At 51.7% G+C, this 19343-nt stretch overlaps 9 protein-coding genes across 9 annotated transcripts; 7 read left to right on the plus strand and 2 right to left on the minus strand.

Annotated features, from left to right (window-relative positions):
- The first annotated feature begins 1678 nt into the window (after positions 1–1678).
- Positions 1679–2638, plus strand: LOC111078684 (cuticle protein 64). The gene is made up of 2 exons (XM_022373528.2): positions 1679–1752; positions 1827–2638. Exons 1-2 carry the CDS (start codon positions 1741–1743, stop codon positions 2241–2243), a joined length of 429 nt encoding a protein of 142 aa, XP_022229220.1. The 5' UTR covers positions 1679–1740; the 3' UTR covers positions 2244–2638.
- A 4044-nt stretch (positions 2639–6682) lies between these two features.
- LOC111078678 (extensin-1) lies at positions 6683–7506 on the plus strand. Its single transcript, XM_022373521.2, has 2 exons — positions 6683–6751; positions 6832–7506. Exons 1-2 carry the CDS (start codon positions 6740–6742, stop codon positions 7471–7473), a joined length of 654 nt encoding a protein of 217 aa, XP_022229213.2. The 5' UTR covers positions 6683–6739; the 3' UTR covers positions 7474–7506.
- A 1275-nt stretch (positions 7507–8781) lies between these two features.
- On the plus strand, positions 8782–9738 carry LOC111078679 (transcription factor btd). The gene is made up of 2 exons (XM_022373522.2): positions 8782–8926; positions 8997–9738. Exons 1-2 carry the CDS (start codon positions 8915–8917, stop codon positions 9552–9554), a joined length of 570 nt encoding a protein of 189 aa, XP_022229214.2. The 5' UTR covers positions 8782–8914; the 3' UTR covers positions 9555–9738.
- A 2176-nt stretch (positions 9739–11914) lies between these two features.
- Positions 11915–12663, plus strand: LOC111078676 (pupal cuticle protein C1B). The gene is made up of 2 exons (XM_022373518.2): positions 11915–12017; positions 12092–12663. Exons 1-2 carry the CDS (start codon positions 12006–12008, stop codon positions 12605–12607), a joined length of 528 nt encoding a protein of 175 aa, XP_022229210.2. The 5' UTR covers positions 11915–12005; the 3' UTR covers positions 12608–12663.
- A 469-nt stretch (positions 12664–13132) lies between these two features.
- LOC111078677 (extensin) lies at positions 13133–13931 on the plus strand. Its single transcript, XM_022373520.2, has 2 exons — positions 13133–13196; positions 13257–13931. The coding sequence occupies exons 1-2, from the start codon at positions 13179–13181 to the stop codon at positions 13929–13931; spliced, it is 693 nt and encodes a 230-aa protein (XP_022229212.2). The 5' UTR covers positions 13133–13178.
- Positions 13932–14994: 1063 nt separating this feature from the next.
- LOC111078680 (cyclin-dependent kinase inhibitor 1C) lies at positions 14995–15676 on the plus strand. The gene is made up of 2 exons (XM_022373523.2): positions 14995–15063; positions 15141–15676. The coding sequence occupies exons 1-2, from the start codon at positions 15046–15048 to the stop codon at positions 15579–15581; spliced, it is 459 nt and encodes a 152-aa protein (XP_022229215.2). The 5' UTR covers positions 14995–15045; the 3' UTR covers positions 15582–15676.
- A 51-nt stretch (positions 15677–15727) lies between these two features.
- LOC111078690 lies at positions 15728–16238 on the minus strand. Its single transcript, XM_022373536.2, has 2 exons — positions 16129–16238; positions 15728–16048 (listed from the first exon to the last, which is right to left on the minus strand). Exons 1-2 carry the CDS (start codon positions 16153–16155, stop codon positions 15785–15787), a joined length of 291 nt encoding a protein of 96 aa, XP_022229228.2. The 5' UTR covers positions 16156–16238; the 3' UTR covers positions 15728–15784.
- Positions 16239–17461: 1223 nt separating this feature from the next.
- Positions 17462–18230, plus strand: LOC111078683 (keratin-associated protein 19-2). Its single transcript, XM_022373527.2, has 2 exons — positions 17462–17553; positions 17625–18230. The coding sequence occupies exons 1-2, from the start codon at positions 17542–17544 to the stop codon at positions 18078–18080; spliced, it is 468 nt and encodes a 155-aa protein (XP_022229219.2). The 5' UTR covers positions 17462–17541; the 3' UTR covers positions 18081–18230.
- A 120-nt stretch (positions 18231–18350) lies between these two features.
- LOC111078682 (cuticle protein 16.5) lies at positions 18351–19115 on the minus strand. The gene is made up of 2 exons (XM_022373525.2): positions 19023–19115; positions 18351–18949 (listed from the first exon to the last, which is right to left on the minus strand). The coding sequence occupies exons 1-2, from the start codon at positions 19032–19034 to the stop codon at positions 18473–18475; spliced, it is 489 nt and encodes a 162-aa protein (XP_022229217.1). The 5' UTR covers positions 19035–19115; the 3' UTR covers positions 18351–18472.
- Positions 19116–19343: the final 228 nt, after the last annotated feature.

Genomic DNA, 19343 nt, shown 5'->3' on the forward strand with positions numbered 1-19343 from the left:
TGGCATCCTGTTTTGTGTCAATCAAGCCTCGTCCGATTTAGATTTATGCGACAATTTGGCAGCGATTTGCATAACGCACCAGGTTGCCCCAGACAGCGATATGCGATACGCGGTAGGTGTTGGCTTGGTGAAGGGTTTGCTTTCGACTCTTTTGGACTGTTTTGGGCTGTGGCTGTGGCTGTGCTTGATTTAGTTTAAGTCTCGTTGATATGCAGATTTTCCATAGCCAATCAAGCAGCGATGTCCAGGGTCAAAGCCAAACCAAAGAATGAATTGTCCCCAGCGCAAAGCCAAGCCAAAGGTTTATTGATTTATGAGTCATAAACTTTAAGCCGGGCTTTGTTTGGCTCTGAGAACTCTGAAACTGAAACTGAATCTAACTCTGACTTCGATTCAGAACTTCAATTCAAAAACTTCATGGCTCAAGGTTCTGCACTCAGGTGACAATATTTCGCAATTCTTTTTACACTTCTTGGACGGAAGATCTTTTGATACGATACGCCACGTGCGACGACTGCTGCGAGGAAATTAAGAATGGCTATTAGGAAATCTGGCAGGCCATTCCAAATCCCAAAACATAAATCCCAAGACAGAAATCCTACAAATATGATTTACTTCCATTGGCAATTGATTTTCTTTACAACCAAGTTACGCATACGCCATGTCTGCTCCGCAGCAGCCGAAAGCGATAAGAAATCAGTTTAAAAATTAATGCATGCAAGCCAGCTGTCTGTCCACCGAACCACTGACCAACTGCACCACACTCCACTCCACTCCACTCCACTCCAATTCGCTCCACAAATTGTTGTCAGTTATTAAAGTGGCCAATTTTTCACGGAGCGTTTTGCGGTGCGTGGAGAGGCGGCTGCCTGACTGCCTGCCTGCCTGCCTCCGATTGGAGCAACCACATTTTCCACACCTACGGATCGCTCTCCTCTATCTGTATCTGTAATGAGCTGTCAGTTAGTCAGCCGGTCAGGCTGATTGATAATCAAAGGCATTTTAGAAAGGATTTAGAGATCAGCTAATCACAAATGTCATGACACGTTGCACGCCCTGGATGCAGTGGCATTAAATGTGCCCAAGATGGAAAGAGGATACCCAGAAAAGGTTCTCCTCTGGCGCCTTTAATTAACTGATTTCCACTACAAATAAAGGAAACCTACCAAATACAAGAGGAAAATTCCCTTGGAACTAAACCGCCGAAAGACAATTGCTAATTTCCACACACGAATCTCGATGGGAATATTTAAATACCCGTTGGAGCTCCCCCCCTCCGCCAGGTGGGCAGACCCACAACAATGGAAGCCGAAAAAGTACAAATTGAATTAAATGGCAAATCCAAAGAGGTTTTTCCATGAAAAGTGCTGGCACTGGCACTGTGGCTGGGTCTGAATCTGAATCTGAATCTAACTCGGACTCGGACTCAGACTCGGGCGAGTCTCGAATGATCTCTTTCGCGATCTCTCGGCAGCGGCAATGTCGGCGAATGCACAAAGCTTCGGGCTTTCGGCTGGCTGGCTGCTGGCAGGGGCGTTCACGCTCGCCCGATCTGCCGCTATCTCTCTCTCTCTGCGAATGGGCATGGGTGTCGCCCTCTCTGTTGCTCTTCTGGCCATGATTTGTCAGAATATTTCTCATGTTTCGGGTATAAATAACACGACAACACGAGACGTCTAAGCATAGCACAGTCAGCTCTTCAGTCAAGAAGTCGAAGAAACCACAAAACCAACCAGCAAAATGTTCAAACTGGTAAGGATACACACGACCAAAGGACCAAAGGATTACATTACTAATCGATTCTACTCGATCCCTGTGCACTGTAGATCGCTCTCGTGTCCGCCCTGTGCGCCGTTGCCAATGCCGGAGTCATCTCGCCCTATAGCCACGGCTATGGTCTGGGATATGGTGCCGCCCTGGCTCCCGCCTACGCCCCGGCCGTGATCTCGCACGCCCCGATCATCAAGAGCTACGCCTCACCCATTTTGGCCCACCACCCGGTGGCCACTTCGTACGCCAACACCTACAAGGTGGCCACCAAGGCCTATCCGGTGGTGCATGCCGCGCCCCTGGTGCACGCCGCTCCGCTCATCCACTCGGCTCCGCTGATACACGCCGCCCCGGCCCTGCACACCACCTCCACCTACCACGGCGGCTACGGCAGCTATGGGGGATACGGCAGCTACGGCAGTCTGGGATACGCTGGCCTCGGCGGCCTCGGACACGGTGGATACCTGCACTAAGGCGTGGATTTCCACCTTCACACCACTCTGCGTTGACGACCCTCATCATCCATATCCATCCATCGAGAGACTCTGAAGTGAGATTCAAGGCGGGACATTCGCATTTTGCTGCCGTCAAAGTGTGGAAGGCATCGAAGGAACAAACTCCGCATACCCCCGAATTGTGTACAAATTTCTAACCACTCAACACCCTCAAGCACATAACTCCGAACCCAGAGACAGAGACATCAGAGACCTAAGGGAGGAGGCACCGAGAGAACGAGAGAGACAGAGAGAGAGAGAGAAAGCGAGAAGAGAAGATCAAGTTTCAATGATTTTGCTATTTTCGGTGCAAATTTCACTGCACTCAAGGCTTCGACACTTTTATTTTGTAAATAAACGATGAACAAAAAACACTTAAAGCAAAGAAAGTTCTTTGGTTGGGTTGGGAGATTGGGAATAAGCCGATCTTAAGAGCACTATAGACATGTGGAGGCCACAAGGGATTCAATTGGATGAGTCTTAAAAACATGTGATAGGTAAACGATTTAATTATCCTTAGATCCCTAGATTGGGTAGGATTATTCCACGTTTGAGTATCAATTCGGTATAAATCTAGAGGGAATAAATCTTGAACAGTTTAAGCTTAACCAAGGTTTGATTTGGGTAATTAGGGATGAATGGTTAGGCACTGGCTCCTTGAATTAAGGTTGATATTTGATTAAAAATAGGATTTCCTAGTTTCGCGCTCATCATTTCTATTTCCCATATATCTCACAACTTCTGAGTAATATGCGACCGACCCATTCCCATTCCCAATTCCACTTCCAGCCCACATGCAATTGCACTTCAAATTAATTTTGCTTAAGCAACGCGAGCAATTCCCAACGACGCGTCGCGACGCGACGACTCCCGACAAATGTTTGGAAATTTCGCAGGAAAAAACAAAAATATTTCATAGCATTGCAACGCCTTGTCAGCACTTCGCCGCCATCCCCTCCTTCTCCATCCCCCCGGCAATTATCATTGCAGATAGACGGACCGGACGGACGGACGAAAGACTCAAGCGACAAGCGCGTGCGCCTGCCAACAGGTTGAATAGAGCGAGGGGGGAGGGGTGGGGCTGGAATTGGTAAAAAGAGGAAAGTGCGTCGAAATGTGTATTTATTAATGGAATGGAGTCGAAAAGTCTCTGGCGATTCGCTAAATGATTTCTGCCTCGTTTCGTAAGTGAAAAATTGGAGCACCTCAAGAGTTTGTCAGTGGAGTGAAAAAAGCCACTTAATTACCTTTTATTGCTGGCCCGCTAAGAGACTACGAGAGGCTTAGAGGCTGAGAGATTCTGGCCTGAAAAATCATTATTTATGCGCTAATAAAAAATTCATGTTTATGGGAAATCGAATGGGAAATGTCTACACGGTAGAAATCTGCTCGTAATTGAGGGCGGAGTCTCTGTATAATTAATAAAATAAACTACAAATAATAGCAACAATAAGCCATTGTTGTTGGGCTTGTCGCCACGACCTTGGCGAATGTGCAACACAATTGTGTCCGAGCCCAAGTCCGATGATCGCGGATTGGGTCGGATCTGCTGTTACGATCTTACGATCATGATTCCATGACGAGTTTATTAAGTCAACGGCCAGCCAGCGGCGTTACCATTAGCCAGTCAAGCGATAATTTGGCAGAACAGCAGAACAGCCTTCGCAGATCCGAACAGACGACAGCCAGACAATGTCTCCATGCCACTGAGGCTGAGACTGAGGCAGAGGCAGAGGCAGATTCTGCTTCCTACATCTCTCGAGTGAATGCTGCAGAGCCATTGAATATGCATTCAAGCTCAGCAAATGACACTAAGTGGATGCATATGCATCACTTGGGGGCGTGGGTATTGCGAGTTGCGAGTTGCGACTTGGGGGCAGGTGCAGGTGCAGTGCTCTCTCATGGCACACTTGCCACTCGGCCGATTCCCACAACCTCGTAACGGAAACACACCTGTTCGTGCGGCTCCCCCTGGCTGCTGTTGTTGTTGCAGTGGTGGCTCTGTCTCCAGTCTCTCTTTGAGTGCAAATCTGAGCAGAGTCGTTGAGTGCTCTTGAGTGCTTCTTCCCATCCCGTCGCCCCCATCCGTAGAGTATGCTAAGGAAAATGGAATTATTCATGTGGAAAGTGTGGCCCTGCTTTGCATTATTAACGAGACATCGACCGCAGGGAGCAAGGACCTCGCCGCTAACATCACACATCCTCCAGGCAACAGGCAGCAGTCAACAGGCAGCAGGCAACAGGCAGCAGGCAACAGGCAGCATCTGTTGCAATTAGAGCCTGCATTGAGACCACAATCCGATTAGAAACCGAAACTCGAATTGAAATGCGAGTCAGAGGCGGGGAAATATGAGCAGCATTCAATCAGAGCTCGACAGAACAAGTGAGGAAAATTAATTGCAAAGCAAAAGCTGGAGCAAGGGTCAAACAACTGCCAGGAAGAGGAAAATCTGATCCCTGGCCGCAGGAAGTGCACGTACACCCTACACGAACACGCACTGGGGAAATGCACACGCTGCTGGACGCTGGACAGAGGACCCTTGGACCAGGACCCTGTCCAAGGACTGACCTTGCCGTGGAGCAATGACACGGACTCTGACGCCCATGCTGACACCCCGCTCCTGCCATTGCTGCCACTCCTGCCACTCCTCCCACTCTGCTCGTGATTATTATGTTATTGTGTGCAGGAGGGATTTGCACTCGATAATCTAGTGCAGCAGCAGCAACAGCAGCAGCAGCTGCGGCAGAAGCAGAGCCGAAGAGCGTGCCCTGCCGGAGCTGACCTTGGGAGAGAGCACAGTTCATTGACAGAGGCGGTTGTGTTCTCCAGAAGGTTCTATAAATAAGAAAATGGGATTATAAACCAAACTGCAATCAAAGAGGAACTTCATTTAGGGGCCAGAGTTGGCTAGGGGCTGTTCCAGCGTGGGTGGATGTCTTCCCCCCGAAAATGTTAGCGCACCACGTGCGACGATTTATCCCCCATTCCCTCGCGTACCTGTTGCCTGCCACGGGCACCTGCCATGAACACACTGCCATGACAGGCACCTCGAGAGGCAACTGTTGCCAGCGGCAGCCTCAAGGACTAGCACGTGGTGCAGGCAGGCAGGCAGGCCAATTCGGCTGTGCTCTCAGCTCAGCGAAGGCGCATATCGATTTCTGATTTAGCCACTTCGCTATGGTAATTGCGTCTCCTTTTGGGGGAGCTCTCTGTCGTTCCCTCAGTTTTCATTGTGCTGTTGACATTTTTTTTTTCTCGATGGGCGCGTGTCGCGCATTTGGCAGCCATTTAATTGGCCACGCGAAAGGGAAATCCCCTGTTTACGACACGAGATTTTTGTTACATTGCCCCGCGTGGGGCGTGGGGAGTGGGGAGCATACTTTTAGGCAGTGGCGCCAGTTCCCAGAAGCTGTTGCCTGCTTGGGGGCTTGGCCTGGCTAATTGAGACCCGTCTTGGCACTCTGTGGGCTGTGGGGCTGTGCGGCTGTGCGCTCTGGCTCTGCTGGCGGTGGCAATAAATCGACTCCTAACTGGCCGTGTGATATTTTGGCATTTATATTTTGGCAACGGCCATCAATCAGAGTCATAAGGCATAAAAAGGTGCCCGGAACGTGATCGCCATGCCGTTGTCGTTGCCGTTGCCTCTCTGTGGTTCATGCAGCTGCTGCCAGTGGCTGCCACCAGCAGTAAAAGTTACTTGCGGAGACAAGTCGAAGCTGCAGTGGCGTGTGCGCATTAATTTGATCCATGGATTGTGAATGATTGCAGATTAGATTTATCAAAGTGGGCTTGAAAGGGGAGATAAACGGAGAGGCGGATCATATGCAGCTTAAATGATGGATGGAGAATATTCTATAGTTATTGTGGTTTAAAGAAGAAGTGCTCTACTTCTGGGAATTCTAGGAATAAAGCAGGGTTCTAGCCATGGCCAGCGCATACCCTTTGACTCCACCTACCCTCCAATAGATCTTCTAGCAGGTGGCAGCACACACGTAATAATGATTGCAACATATGCATGGTATATATTTATATTTATACTCACTTGTGACATATCCAGCAATGGATGTCTGGGTCTTGCTCTTGTCACGGATGGGTTGGGGGGGATGGGGGGGATTATTGCCAAACTACTTCGTACTGCTGCCATGTGCATTTGCCGCACGATTCGCTTGTCGCTTTGTCGATTGCACGTCGTGCGCAGATCCCTTAATGGAGTTTTTACTTATCGCCGGACTCCTCTTTCTCCACTTCCACTTCCACCTCCCACCTACCCCTCCTGCTTCCCCGACGACATCAGCATAATGTTAGCTCGACGCAGCTCGGATCGTGGTTTATCATCGATGGTACATTCGCGTATATCGGTGGTACTCGTATATAAGCCTGCAACGGTACCGTAAAATCGATTCATTACGTGTGAAAGTGCTGGACGGTGAAGTGACTTAATACGGACTCAAACGGAAGAAAGCGTACCCCCAAAATGTTGAATATTGTAAGTGCATCAAGTGGGGGAAACATTGCATTGGATATTTGGATAATCGTATCGAATTCCCCACTCCCCGCGGCGTTTAGAGTGTTCTGTTGGGTGCCCTGATCCTGATCTGCCTTGCAGCTGCCCCTGCCTGCGGTAGCTTTTTCCACGGTCCACCAGCAGCGGTGGGAGTTCCGGTGGGTGTTCCATTTCCGGTGCCAGTGCCGGTTCCCTCTCCAGTTCCTGTGGCAGTGCCTGCTCCTGTAGCAGTGCCTGCTCCTGTGGCCGTCTCGGATACCGTGACCATTCCCGCTGCCTACGGCTATGCCTCTGTTCCTTCCTTCCATCATTCCCCTCCGCCTGCCACGCACTTCAAGTATGCCGCTGCCTACGCGGCCCCAGCGCCCTCCATCAAGTACTCCCTCGGTGCTCCAGTGACGACCACAACGACAACATATTCAGGATTTGCAGCACCACATCCGCCCCAATTTGCAGCACCGCCGCCCCAATTTGCAGCACCTCCGCCCCTTCAATATGCAGCCTCCCATTATGCTGCGCCTGCTCCGTCGCAGTTCTACGCCAGATTCGCACCCCCGCCTGGCTACCAGCTGGCAGCCGCACCGCCAGCCTTCCATGGCAGATACAAACTCCGCTTTGGGGCACCTCCGGCAGCGCCAGCCGCCGTCTACGGGGCCCCACCGCCGCCGCCGTCTCTGTCCTACGCCGCCAACCAGGGCTGGTAGGCTGCGCTGCCATCCGCATAAACACTCGCATAAATACGCGTATAAATATGAATGTTGATTTCCTCAAATTAGCAATTAATTAAACCCAAATTATAATGTTGTTATGCTCAGAGCCGAGCCGAGAGACTCGACAATTTATGCGCAGAACGAACCAGCAGCGCGCAGTTCGCTGCGATTTAATTATGATTAAAAGCGATAGACATAAATAATTCAAATGTGCGTTTCCATGACACCCCGACGCAGTTCGAACTTGGAGCCATCGATGGAGTCTGTGCGGCTTGCCAAGTTGGTGGTCAAAGGTGCGGCTTGACACGGGCAGCGAGAGAGAGAGAGAGCGAGAGAGACAGAGATTCCATGAGACTGAGAGGAAGAATTGCCTGCACTGACCCACCTCAACAGTAGACAGCTGCTGAGAGAGTGAGAGAGAGAGAGAGTGAGAGTGCTGGGAGCTCTCATTCAAAATCATTAAATAGTTGGAAGATCCAATCACTGACAGCTGAGCACATGATGAGAGCTTTAAATGAGCTGCGAATGTGTTTCCAATGCAGGGAGGTCAATCTTTACATACACTTACATACATGCATATACATATATATGTACATACACATAGATATATATTTATTTGTTATTTCGATTGATAGAGACATCTACGAGTATATCTATCGTTCGTTCGTTCGTTCGTTTAGCATGCAAAACCCGCACAAGTCCTCAGGTATATATTTTTGGTTGTCTTCTTTTGGCTGGGGGCTAATGGCTTTTATGTTTGTGCGGCATTTCGGCTTCTGTCACATGACACTCGATTTCTGTTTAATCAGCTCGAGCCCAGCTCAGGGGTGGAGCAGTCCGGCTAGAAGGGGGCGCATTCCAGTAGGGTGTAGTAACGTAGAACCCCAACCCCCATGGTTGACTGGGTTTGTTGCATACTTCGGATGCCAACATTGATTTATATGCAAGGAAACCCAAACACGCGTTCGAGCATCGTCAACAGTCGTCAGCTTTGCTAAGAGACAACAAATCAACATCAACACTTGGGCTGCAAACAAACAAAACAAACAAAACAAAAGCCAGCAGCACCAGCAGCAGCAGCAGCAACAAAATGCCAAAAAAGCTTCAAAACAAAAGAAGCAACAAAAAGATGGAGAGAAAGATAAAGAGAGAGAGGGAGAGAGAGGGAGAGGGAGACTCTCAGAGAAGAGATAATATGCATGCGAACGGGTCTGAGAATCGCAGAGAGTCGAGAGCCGAGACAGAGACCCCATATAAAAAGCATCTTCAGCGGGGGCACAAATTTTAATCAGCTGCCAAAGCTTCGCAGTGGAACATCATTTAGCAACTAAGGCGGTGGATCGATCAGCGATCGGCGAGCAGAGAAACGCATCGATAATCGGGCATAAGAATAAACGAGAAATTCCATAATTAAGTAAAGTGAAGTAAAGTGAAAATGAGCCCCAAAGTGAGTGAGAGTTTTGGAAAGTGATGGAGACCCACCGAAAAGGATTAATCCCCAATCGTCACACTTTCAGGTATCCTTCCTGTGGCTGCTCCTGCTGCAGCTGCTGAATGCGGCCTTTGGAGACGTCTCCCATCTGGAGTACACGATCAGCCCCAGCTCCCAGGTGGCATACTATCACTATCCCGCCCCGCGGCAGCCACAACGATTGCCACAGCAGCAACAGCAGCAACAGCAGCAGCAGAGATATCAGCAGCAGCCGCAACAGTACCAACAATTGGCCAGACAGTTTGCTGCGCCCCACCTGGAGCACGCTGCCTTCACGCAGGCTCTCACCAGTCAGGGATATGTCTTTGGAGCACCCTCCGCACCACTGCCAGCGGTCCAGGCGGCACCACAACAGTCGCAACCGCCAAAGCCCGCTGCACTTGCAGCTGCCGCAGGCCGCTCCATTGGTGGGGGAGTCGCCTCCGTGGATGCCAACTCGCTGAACCTCAAGCTGCCGGTGCCCTTCGGCCTGGCACCGCTGAACGTGGCACAGCTGCCCCTCCAGGCGGGGGCACCCTATGCCAGCGTGCCACACACCACGGGCCTCACCTCCTACGGCACGCCCCAGATCCAAAGGCGTTAGAAATACCCATCGAATTAGTAGAATAAATTACGAATAAATATAATAATAAAGAGACATAGTGGACAGTGTGTCATCCCGACTGATCTGCAAACTGCGATGGCGACTGCTCCTCCTCATAGCGAATACACCCTGAAACACACACCGCATTAAAGTAAAATAAAAATAAAATAAAGTAAAGTAAAGTGAAATAAACTTGCCATCTAAACGTATCTCTCGAGTTTATTGGCCATCCTCCTCTCATTGCCATCTCATCCATCGCTTGATGCATTTGCATAATACGCGTGTGCCGAAGGTCGCCCCCAAAAGCAAAGAGGTCTTCCTTCACCCAATGCTTTACACCTTTCACTCTCTCAGACTCCACTCCACTCCGATCCGCTGTAGTCAAATCGATTGGATGGGCCAACTAATTTACATATAAATACACACAAATCGGGCCACAAGAGATCTTTGGATCCATCATCTTTGGCTCTGCGACTCATAACGAGAGACCTTAAACTTGGCATTGGCAGAGAGCAGAGAGCAGAAAGAGGAGCCACAATCCACAATCCAATGCATTCCTCCTTAACACATTTAAGTCTCAAATCTGACGTTTATTTATGGAGAGACAATTAAGCAGCCAAAACCCAAAGTGTCATCGATCAGAAGCTGGGAACGGAACTCAGATCTGGGATCTGGATCTGGATTGGGGGATTGGGGGCACAGAACCTGCTCTCCCACAATAACACAAAAACAGGAATCTGCCGGCATATTCTGCATAAATTTCCACTCCCAAAAATACATTAAAACCAACGGTACCCCCACAGCCACAAATAATTCTTGGCTTCAAAGAAGCTGAAGCTCCCGGGGGGCTTCTGAAGAGTCTTCTCTAAGCCGATCGATCAGAAAGGTTAACTAGGAAGTGGAAGTCGATTATGGAGTGTGGAGTGCGGAGTGCGGAGTGGTGTGAAGAGGGAAGATACAAGATCTTGATGTCTGCCGAATGGCGATGGTAATGATGATGGAGATGGAGATGGAGATGGCATGCCGATGGTATGTACTCTGCATTGTGTTTCCGTGCTTGACTCACTGGAAAATCTGCGCGTCATCAGTCGAGAATTTCAGCCCAGAAATTATCTGAAGAATGGAATGGGAAAGAGAGGTCACCGCACAGACTGGAGACCTGGAGACCGCCTGTTGTGGTGGCAGCAACACGGATACACAGTTACATGCGTGAAACGTGGAACGAACAGACGCGACCACTCGTCATCGCAACAGCCTTGAGATCAGCGTCATAATCATCCGATTGCTGGCCGAGTGCAGAAGAAAGACGAACTGGAGATGCTCTGCCATGGAGTGGATATCTCTACAGAGGATTCTCACAGCCAAAGAGATTTCCATGGAGCCAAGCAATGTTTTTTTCTACTCTTTGCTGTATAACAAACACGAAGCCATGCAGGTGCCACCTCTGCTATTCTGGGAGAGAGAGCGAGAGAGTAAGTCAATGCAAATCGCAAAGTGTGGGCTTCAAGCAGCCCATCAGATGACGATGCTGCGCACGTGACCGCACTCGGATGGCTCATTAAGTCGAAGAGCCGGTTTCGACCAGCACGCTGGTTGTTGCTTGCTGCTTGTTGTTGATTGCTTGTTTCTTGCCGCTTCTCCGCTTCGATGGCCAATTAAGGCGCCTGACTGATTGACCGGGCTGGCCAGCAGCACGATCTGTGTAAGAGGAGGAGCAGAGGCAGAGGCAGAGTCAGATTCAGATTCAGTTTCATCCTGTGGCCACAGATGGCGTCAAGGTCAAGTGGGGCAAGAAAACAAAAGAGCAAAACAGCGTCATAAAGCTGCGACTCTGTGGCACTGGCGGCAAGGATGAGAGCTAAATTTACGAGTGAATTTTATGGGCTAACTGAGGCATTAAAAAGTGAACTAATGAGACATTTAGTGGGGGGCTGGCCACAAGGGGGAGGGGTCGCAGCTGCAGGCGGGTAGGTTGAGCCATTTTATGGCCCATTTGGCTTAGATTGCGTACGAATCAGCAGAGGGGCAGAGAGCGGCCAACAGACAGACATTGATGGCCCAAACAGACTGCAAATTGGCTGACCAGCGACCAGCGACCACCGACCAGCCGTTGCTGCCCATTGGAATCCACAAATGCATACAAAGTAGATCACAGATCGAACCATCCAATACAAGCCGAACCACTTCCGACATTTTATTTGGCAATTGAAGGCGTAGGCACGTCCCCCGTGGGTGATGCCATCAGGTATGCCATCCACATCCACATCCCCATCCCCATCCAGGGGCAGGCACTCGGCAGAAGAAGCGACCAAAAAACAGCGACAGACAGAAGGCAGACGGACAGACAGAATGTCCCTCAAAAGCGATCACTGGATAGAGTATATAAGGCCCTCGATCGGCTGGAATTGGACATTATCGCTCCAGAGCTTTAGACACAACCAACCCAGCAAAATGTTCAAGTTTGTAAGTGAATCAACTGAGGGATCCTCCCTCCACCCATCTACGGCAGCTCAATCTCTCTCTCCCTCTCTTTCCAGTTGGTTATTGCCGCCCTCATCGCCTGCTCCGCGGCCAAGCCCGGTCTGGTGGCTCCCTTCAGTCTGCCTGTGGGCGGCGTTCCTCTGGCCACCGCTCCCGTGGTCACGGCTCCCCTGTCCGCCGCCGGCGGCAGCAGCCAGGTGGATGTCCGCAACAACTACGACGGCACCCTCTCCTCCTACACGACGGCTCCGTTCGAGTACGCCGGACCCGTCTCCAGCCGCTACGTGTCGGGTGTGCCGGCTGCCCCCGCTCTGGTGTCCGCCAGGTACGCTGCTGCTGCTCCCCTGACTGCCGCCGCTTACTCCGCTCCCCTGACTGCCGCTGCGTACTCCGCTCCCCTGACGGCCGCTGCATACTCCACGCCTTATGCCACTCCCCTGGGAGCTGCCGCTGCCTACTCTGCCTACCCCTACGCCTCTCCCTACGCCTCTCCCTACGCCACCCCCTACGCCAGTCCCTACCTGGCATCGCCCTACGCCGCTCCCTATGCTGCTCCCCAAGTCGTGGTCTAAACTCGAACTAAATCATAGCCAATTCAAGTACTAACTTTTTGATTAAATGCGAAACTAAAAAGTTAACCCACCAGCGAATGTTGTGATTGCATTGCCACCTAACCCAAGGCACCCCCAAATCGGTTGGGGACTGTGATTTATGGATTATCATAATCGCATTCAAACGAAGAAACTGTCAATGGGCGCATGGGGTATATAATCAGAGGGGTGGGGAGGGCAGGCAAGCTTTCAAATCGCCCAAGAAGTTATTGCCCTAGCCGCCGTCACGATTCGCTGACCAACTAAAGCGGATTACCATTGCCATTGCCTCACCCAGTCCAGGCCAGGCCAGGCCAGTCCAGTCCATAAAGAGCCACAGAGACCCACTTGGCCGACGGGAAGCACCCCGCCCGCATTGGGGGCAATGGGCAAATGGAAAGTGAAGAAATGCAAGTGCCATCGGCTAGAGGGCAGGGCCAGCGGCCACTTCCCTATAAATATTAACGACTGCTGACCATGGAAAGACATTAATCGCTGAGCGCTCAAGGCGAGCACATCCCAGGAACCCCCCGAAAAGAACACTCCGAGCAAGATGCGGCAACTCCTTTGGGTAAGGATTCGATGAGTCTTCCATGGAACTGAAGGACTAACCTCCGACTATCTCCGACAGGCATGCGCTTTGGCGATCCTCTTGGCAGCTGGGCAGGCCAAACCCTCGGCGCACTTCGATCAGCACTTCAATCAGCACTTCAATCCACACTTCAATCCACACTTCAATCACTTCGATCCCCACCACTTTGAGCACTTGGAGCCGCTGCACGCACCCCTGCAGGCAGTGCCGGATCATTTGGATTACGCGGTACCATTCGCAGATCCTTTCCTGCCTGCGCCTGCGCCACCGCCAGTCTTTGCACCTCCAGCACCTGCCTTTGGCCCTGCCCCAACTCTCGTGGCTCCTCCGCCTCCAACCTCATTCATTCCTGCACCACCTGTATACGCAGCCGCACCGCCAGTATTTGCAACTGCACCACTTCTACCCGCTCCAGCACCCCTTTTGCCCGCTCCAGCTGCCCTTCCCCAGTTTTTGCCAGCTGCCACGCCCTTCCTCCCCCCACCGGCTGAGCTGACCATAACCCACCAGGTGCTGCCGCCCGTCCTGGAGGCCGCACCCTTTGCACCCAGCTACCGTGCGATTCCCGGGCCAAAGACCACCACGCACCATGTGTCCATCGGCTACGCCTTCCCCAAGCTGCTCGCCCAGCCACACCACCACCACCAGCACGCCCAGCTGCGTGCCCTGCCCCTGAAGAAGCTGATCCACAAACATCACCACTCCCTGTTCTAGGATTGCAGGGCATCTAGGATGCCCCTCATGCGAAACTAACCAAAGAAACAGCAAACCATAATTTAGTTGAAATAATCCAAACGATTAAAATCGATGTAAAATATCAATAATTTATCGATTAATTATAGTAAATTTAAACCAAATTTAATTGCAATTCTGATTTATTTGTGCATAAAGAGTGGCGGGTATAGACGGGATAACAGCAACCCATTTGAGGATAATTTTAAGTCTCAGCTTAATCCATGAAAATGCCTCTGGGAGCTGGGAATGCTTTGACAAATAATCAAATTACGATTGTACAGCGAATACCCCCCAAATATATGTATGTGCGCAGAGGCGTTAATCTGATTCAATTGAATCTCTCATTACACACCAGACGCGTCGTAATGCCGCCAAATGTGGTCGCTAGCGGTGTGTGTTTGCGGCAGGGGCAGAGCAGGGCAGGCAGAAATGTTGTTGCTGGATTTCCACAGCACGCAACAAGAAAATTCGAATCAGAAATTCCAGACACAGCAACAGCAGCGACAGCAGCAGCGACACACAACACACGCGACAATTGTTGCAACGAAATGGCAGCAACAACATTGTATTCCAATTAAATGGAAGCAGGAGGCCAGCCAGGGGAGCGGGGTAGCACGTATTTTGGGTAAATAAATGGGGGGCTGATGGGGCGGGTGTCTTGTCATAAGCAAAGCGAAATCTTGCCCAATATCGCTGCTGGGCTGTGGGGCTGTTCGCTGCTCATTTGTTGGTCATTGGGCTAGGTTATGGTCCGGTCCGGAATTGCGTGCAATTATGAAAGCCAAGGGGCAGGCGTAGTGAAGGCAGGGCCGGGCAGGGCCGGGCAGGGCACTCTTTCTGGGCATACACGTAAGAGGCGACCAATTGATTATTAAGTACTCGCATAACGCATATCGCATGGCGTATGGCGGGCGCCCTTCGACTGCCCCCATATAGAAAGTCTTCCAAGGTGTTTTCGTATGCTCCGCCACGGACTCGTTTCGGGCAGAAGAATTATAAAAGCATTGATCGGCAGACAGTTCGATATCAAAGCCTAGTCAGCCCTCCAGCTAATCACACAGCTCCAATCCAAGCCACAACCAATCCAAGCAAAATGTTCGCCAAGATTATGGTAAGTCTCTTGAGGATTCCTGGATATCTTAAAGGAACAATCAATATCATGCTCCTCCCTCTCCTCCTGCCTTCCAGCTCGTTGCTCTCTGCGTGGCCACCGCCCAGGCTGGTCTGCTGCCCTTCCACGCCGGCCCTGTGCCACTGGCGGCTCCTGTGGCGGCACCTGTGGCCACTGCTGCTGTGGTGGCTCCCTACGCCTCCAGCTTCAACGCCCATCGCATCAACCACGCCGTGGCCTACCCCGTGGCTCCTGCTCCGGCTCCAGTTGCCTTTGCTGCTCCTGCTCCGGCTCCAGTTGCCTTTGCCGGTCCAGCTCCTGCTTCAGTTGCCTTTGCCGGTCCTGCGCCTGCTTTCGCTGGCTTCGCTGCTCCTGGATTCCCCGCACCAGCGCCCGTGGCATTTGCTGCTCCCGCCAAGTTCGGCTTTGGCCCCTTCGCGGCCCCTTTCGGGGCTCCAGTGCCCGCTCCTCTGGCCGTTGGACCCAAGTTCGCCGCCCCCTCTCCCTACTTCTTCTAAGGACTCAGTCCCAGTAGCAGAACCATCCATCCGCCATCCGTCCTATTAGCATGTAGAACTTAGCCCGAATTCCACCCATATAAACATAGACAGAGAGAGTGAGAGAGAGAGAGAGAGAGAGAGAGCAGAAATGCCTGGCGAATAAATTCATTTTAAATCTATTTATTGCGAGTTCTTTTATCCTCTGGCGATTGCTCTGCTGGCTACACTCGGACGCTCTTCACATGGCCAATGCGCTGGAAGAGGGGCACATGCTCGAAGGGGGTGTGCGAGATGGGCACCGAGTCGTAGGTGACATGGGCAATCTTGGTGAGGGGCGCCACAATGGTGTAGCCAGGATGCTGCTCCTGCAGCGGCTGATGATAGATCACCGGAGGATGATGATGATGATGGTAGATAACAGTGGCGGCCAGTCCCAGCTGCAGGCTCGCACTCAGCAGCAGCAGCAGCAGGAAACACATGGAATTCTTCCCAGAACAGATTACAGATTACAGAGATAAGAGATCAGAGGAGTAGAATGAATGCATGCCACACCCCCCCAGCTTACCTTGAACATGCTCATCCTCACCCTCATCCTTTGTTGCTTTTGTGGCTGCGACTGCACTCGGACTAAGCCGCGAACCGTTGAAGGCCACTCATTTTATAGGCCCCTCTTCTGTGGGGTTCTGTTCTGGTCTGTTGCATTCCCCATAGCTACTCGATCGTACAGTTAGGAACCGGTTGCACTTCCTTTGTAGCCCCATGCCCCATGCTCGGAACCTGTTGCAACATCTCTCCCCAGAGCCATAGCCACACGCTGCAGTCTATCCGATCCGATCCTCTCTCCCTCGGAAACCCGTTTTCAAGTTCAAGTTTAAACCGTCTTGTGGCTTTCGCTCGTCTACTACGTTTAGGACTGAATTGTCAAAGTGTCAGTGACTCTTTTGTACACTTAATTATACTACAGATACTCCTATACCCGTATCTGTATCTCTTGTTGTTGTTGCTTTACATTTCTCTTTCTGCTTTTTATGGCCAGCTGTGTGTTAGTCGGTCTCCGTCTCCACCTATGTCTCTGTCTCCGTCTCCGTCGGTGGCTTTGTTTCTCCGCTTCCATTGTCTATGAAGTCATTAATCGGTTGCCCAATCATTCACTCATTCAATGATCGCTTTTTGGAGGTGTAAAGAATTGATTAGTCTCTGGCTTTATTTGGCTGAGATTTCTGTTTGCTCTTTAAGCATAAATTATAGCCCCTAATCGATGGATGTGTGTATACCCTTGAGGGAATGGCGGACAAAGACTTTGGGCCCATGTTTGTCAATCGACAAAGTGGCATTCCATGGCAGATGAATCGTAAAGATACAGAATGCCTCTGCAGCTGGAAGAAAGAGCATCCAGAAATGAGTCTAAACTGAGTATTTCATGGGTGCCTTTGGGGGGGGGCGCATTGACCTCAATCCGCACTGATAGTTCTCAGTCAAAATCTTTTGATTGCTGCCCCATGAATGGGTGCTGCAAAAGGCCACCCACCAGATTCCAGTTCGCAGATTTCCGAGCTGCTGTCCCCACAGGCCAAGAGGCGACTGGTGAATGGGGAACTGGTACAGGTACCAGTAAATGCCAAACCAGATCAGATCCGATACGAACCGAACCGAACCGCTCGCAGATTATACAATGGAGGAGGCCCAAAAGCGAAACTCGCATGCAACTTGCTTTCGTGTGACGTCAGCACGTGGCCAGGGATGGCTCTGTGGCAAGTGGCAGGCGGCAGGCGGCAGGCTTGGACTGCGACACTAACTGGAAGTGAATTAGATTGGCCATTTGGAGTGCTCATTAGATCATCGATGGCCATTTTGGGCAGGACGCGAGTGCAGCTGGGGGACTGGTATAAAAGCGCGCGGCACGGAGCAACTGCAGCAACATTGTTGGATCGCCAGTCCCCAGAGCAGACACGAGCAAAGAAAGAAACCAAGCAGCCACATGATGAAGGGAGTAAGTAGGAGGAGGACCCCCTCCACAGGATACCCATCTAACCCCCGTTTCTAATCCTGTCCTCCATTCAGCTGATACTCGTGACTGTCCTGTGCCTGACGACGAGAGGACTGGCAGCTCCTGCCCCCGATCCAGCACCAGCACCAGCGCCAGCTCCTGCCCCCGCTCCTGCTCCTGCTCCATCTGGCATTGGGCTTGGCCTGGCACATGGCTACGGAGGAATCGGACTGGGATTGGGCCTGGACATCGGCCACTATGGCGGATACCATGGCGGACTCCACGGGGTATCGGGCCTGGGCCTGGGCCTGGGATTGGGATACCACGCGCCCATCGTCACCAAGACGATCATCGGAAAGAGCTACTTAGGCGGCTATGGTGGCTACGGGCTGGGCCACGGCTACGGGCTGGGTCTGGGTCTGGGCCACGGAATCGGTCTGGGTCATGGCTATCTGGGGGGCTACGGACACGGCCTCTACGGAGGACACGGCCTGTCTCTAGGCGGCTATGGCTACGGTCACGGCTGGTAGAATATCCACCGACTAAAGTCCGACCAGAGTCAAGGCGAGCGTGCAACATGTGAGAGTTTCGAATCGAGTCATACACAAAATACTCCAATAGCCTTAATCAATCAATCACTCAGCCATTCGAGCAATTGAATAAATTTATCTGACCTGAACAAACACAACAAGTGGGAGAGCCTTTTCTTTGGCGAATCCTGGGTGCATCTGAAAGATATTTTCCACACATGAAAGAGAATACTTTTGAAATGGAAACGAAATATATAATTCAACATCAAATTCACTCTTTAACAATGTTTTTGGGTTTGTTTTTGTAGCACGAATTTAAGGAGGAGATCTCCCTCTTCTCTGCTCTCCAGTTGGGAACGATGGAAATGCTGGAAGGTGGCATCTGCAGCCGTTTACCAGCCATGGGCCAGGCCGTAGGAAGGAGCAGCCAGGGAGGGTCCCACAATCGACTTGTAGCCCAAGCCCAGGGGAGCGCCCAGCGGACCGTGGGACAGTCCTAAGGGACCGTGAGACAGGCCTAAGGGACCATGAGCCAGACCCAGACCCAGAGGAGCAGGACCCAAGCCCAGAGGGGCGTGGGCGAGGGCTGGCGAGGCATAGCTGAGCCTCGGGCCCAGTCCGTAGGCAGAGATGGCCGGAGCAGCCAGCGGAGCGTGTGCCAGCGCGGGTGCGGCGTAGCTAATCCTGGGAGCCAGGCCATAGGAGGCATACGACGGGCCGGTCAGGCCATGGCTGTACGCTGGAGCGGACAGTGCATGGCCGTAGGATATGGCCGGAGCGGCGGCCAGCGGCAACGACGGAGCACCCAATCCGCCCAGATATCCCGGAGCGGCAGCAGCACTGGCCAGGCAGCAGACGGCGAACACGAACTGCGAACGGGAGGGAGGAGCAGCAACGATTAGAGGGTAGAGTAGATCCCTGCCAAAAGGATTTCCGACTTACGTATTTGAACATTTTGAGTGGGTTGTGGAGTCAAGTCGTGGCAAGAACACGCAGCTGAATAATGCCGCTGTCTGAGGCACAAATGCTTTTATAGCCCAAAGACTGGCCCAAAATGTTGCACGAGAACGAACGGATTCGGAGACCCACAGACCCAGAGACCCACAAATGGAGACCGAATGCACTTTTACTTTTGTTGCATGGAAGCGAGAGACACAGACTCTGGCACAGACACAGAGAGCGAGAGAGAGCGAGAGAGAGAGACATGCAAAGCTGGTATCGAGATGGAGATCGCGGCCCGGGACCCGAGCCCCAAGAGAACTG

This window comes from Drosophila obscura, unplaced genomic scaffold (genome assembly GCF_018151105.1).
Source record: "Drosophila obscura isolate BZ-5 IFL unplaced genomic scaffold, ASM1815110v1 contig_1, whole genome shotgun sequence".
NCBI lineage: Eukaryota > Metazoa > Arthropoda > Insecta > Diptera > Drosophilidae > Drosophila > Drosophila obscura.

Excerpts from the sequence above, each read along its gene's own strand:
- LOC111078690 (XM_022373536.2), bottom strand. The coding sequence starts at position 16,155 with ATGAGGGTGAGGATGAGCATGTTCAAG. Across the intron at positions 16,049-16,128 it reads TGAGGATGAGCATGTTCAAG|AATTCCATGTGTTTCCTGCT; the intron begins GTAAGCTGGGGG and ends TGTTCTGGGAAG.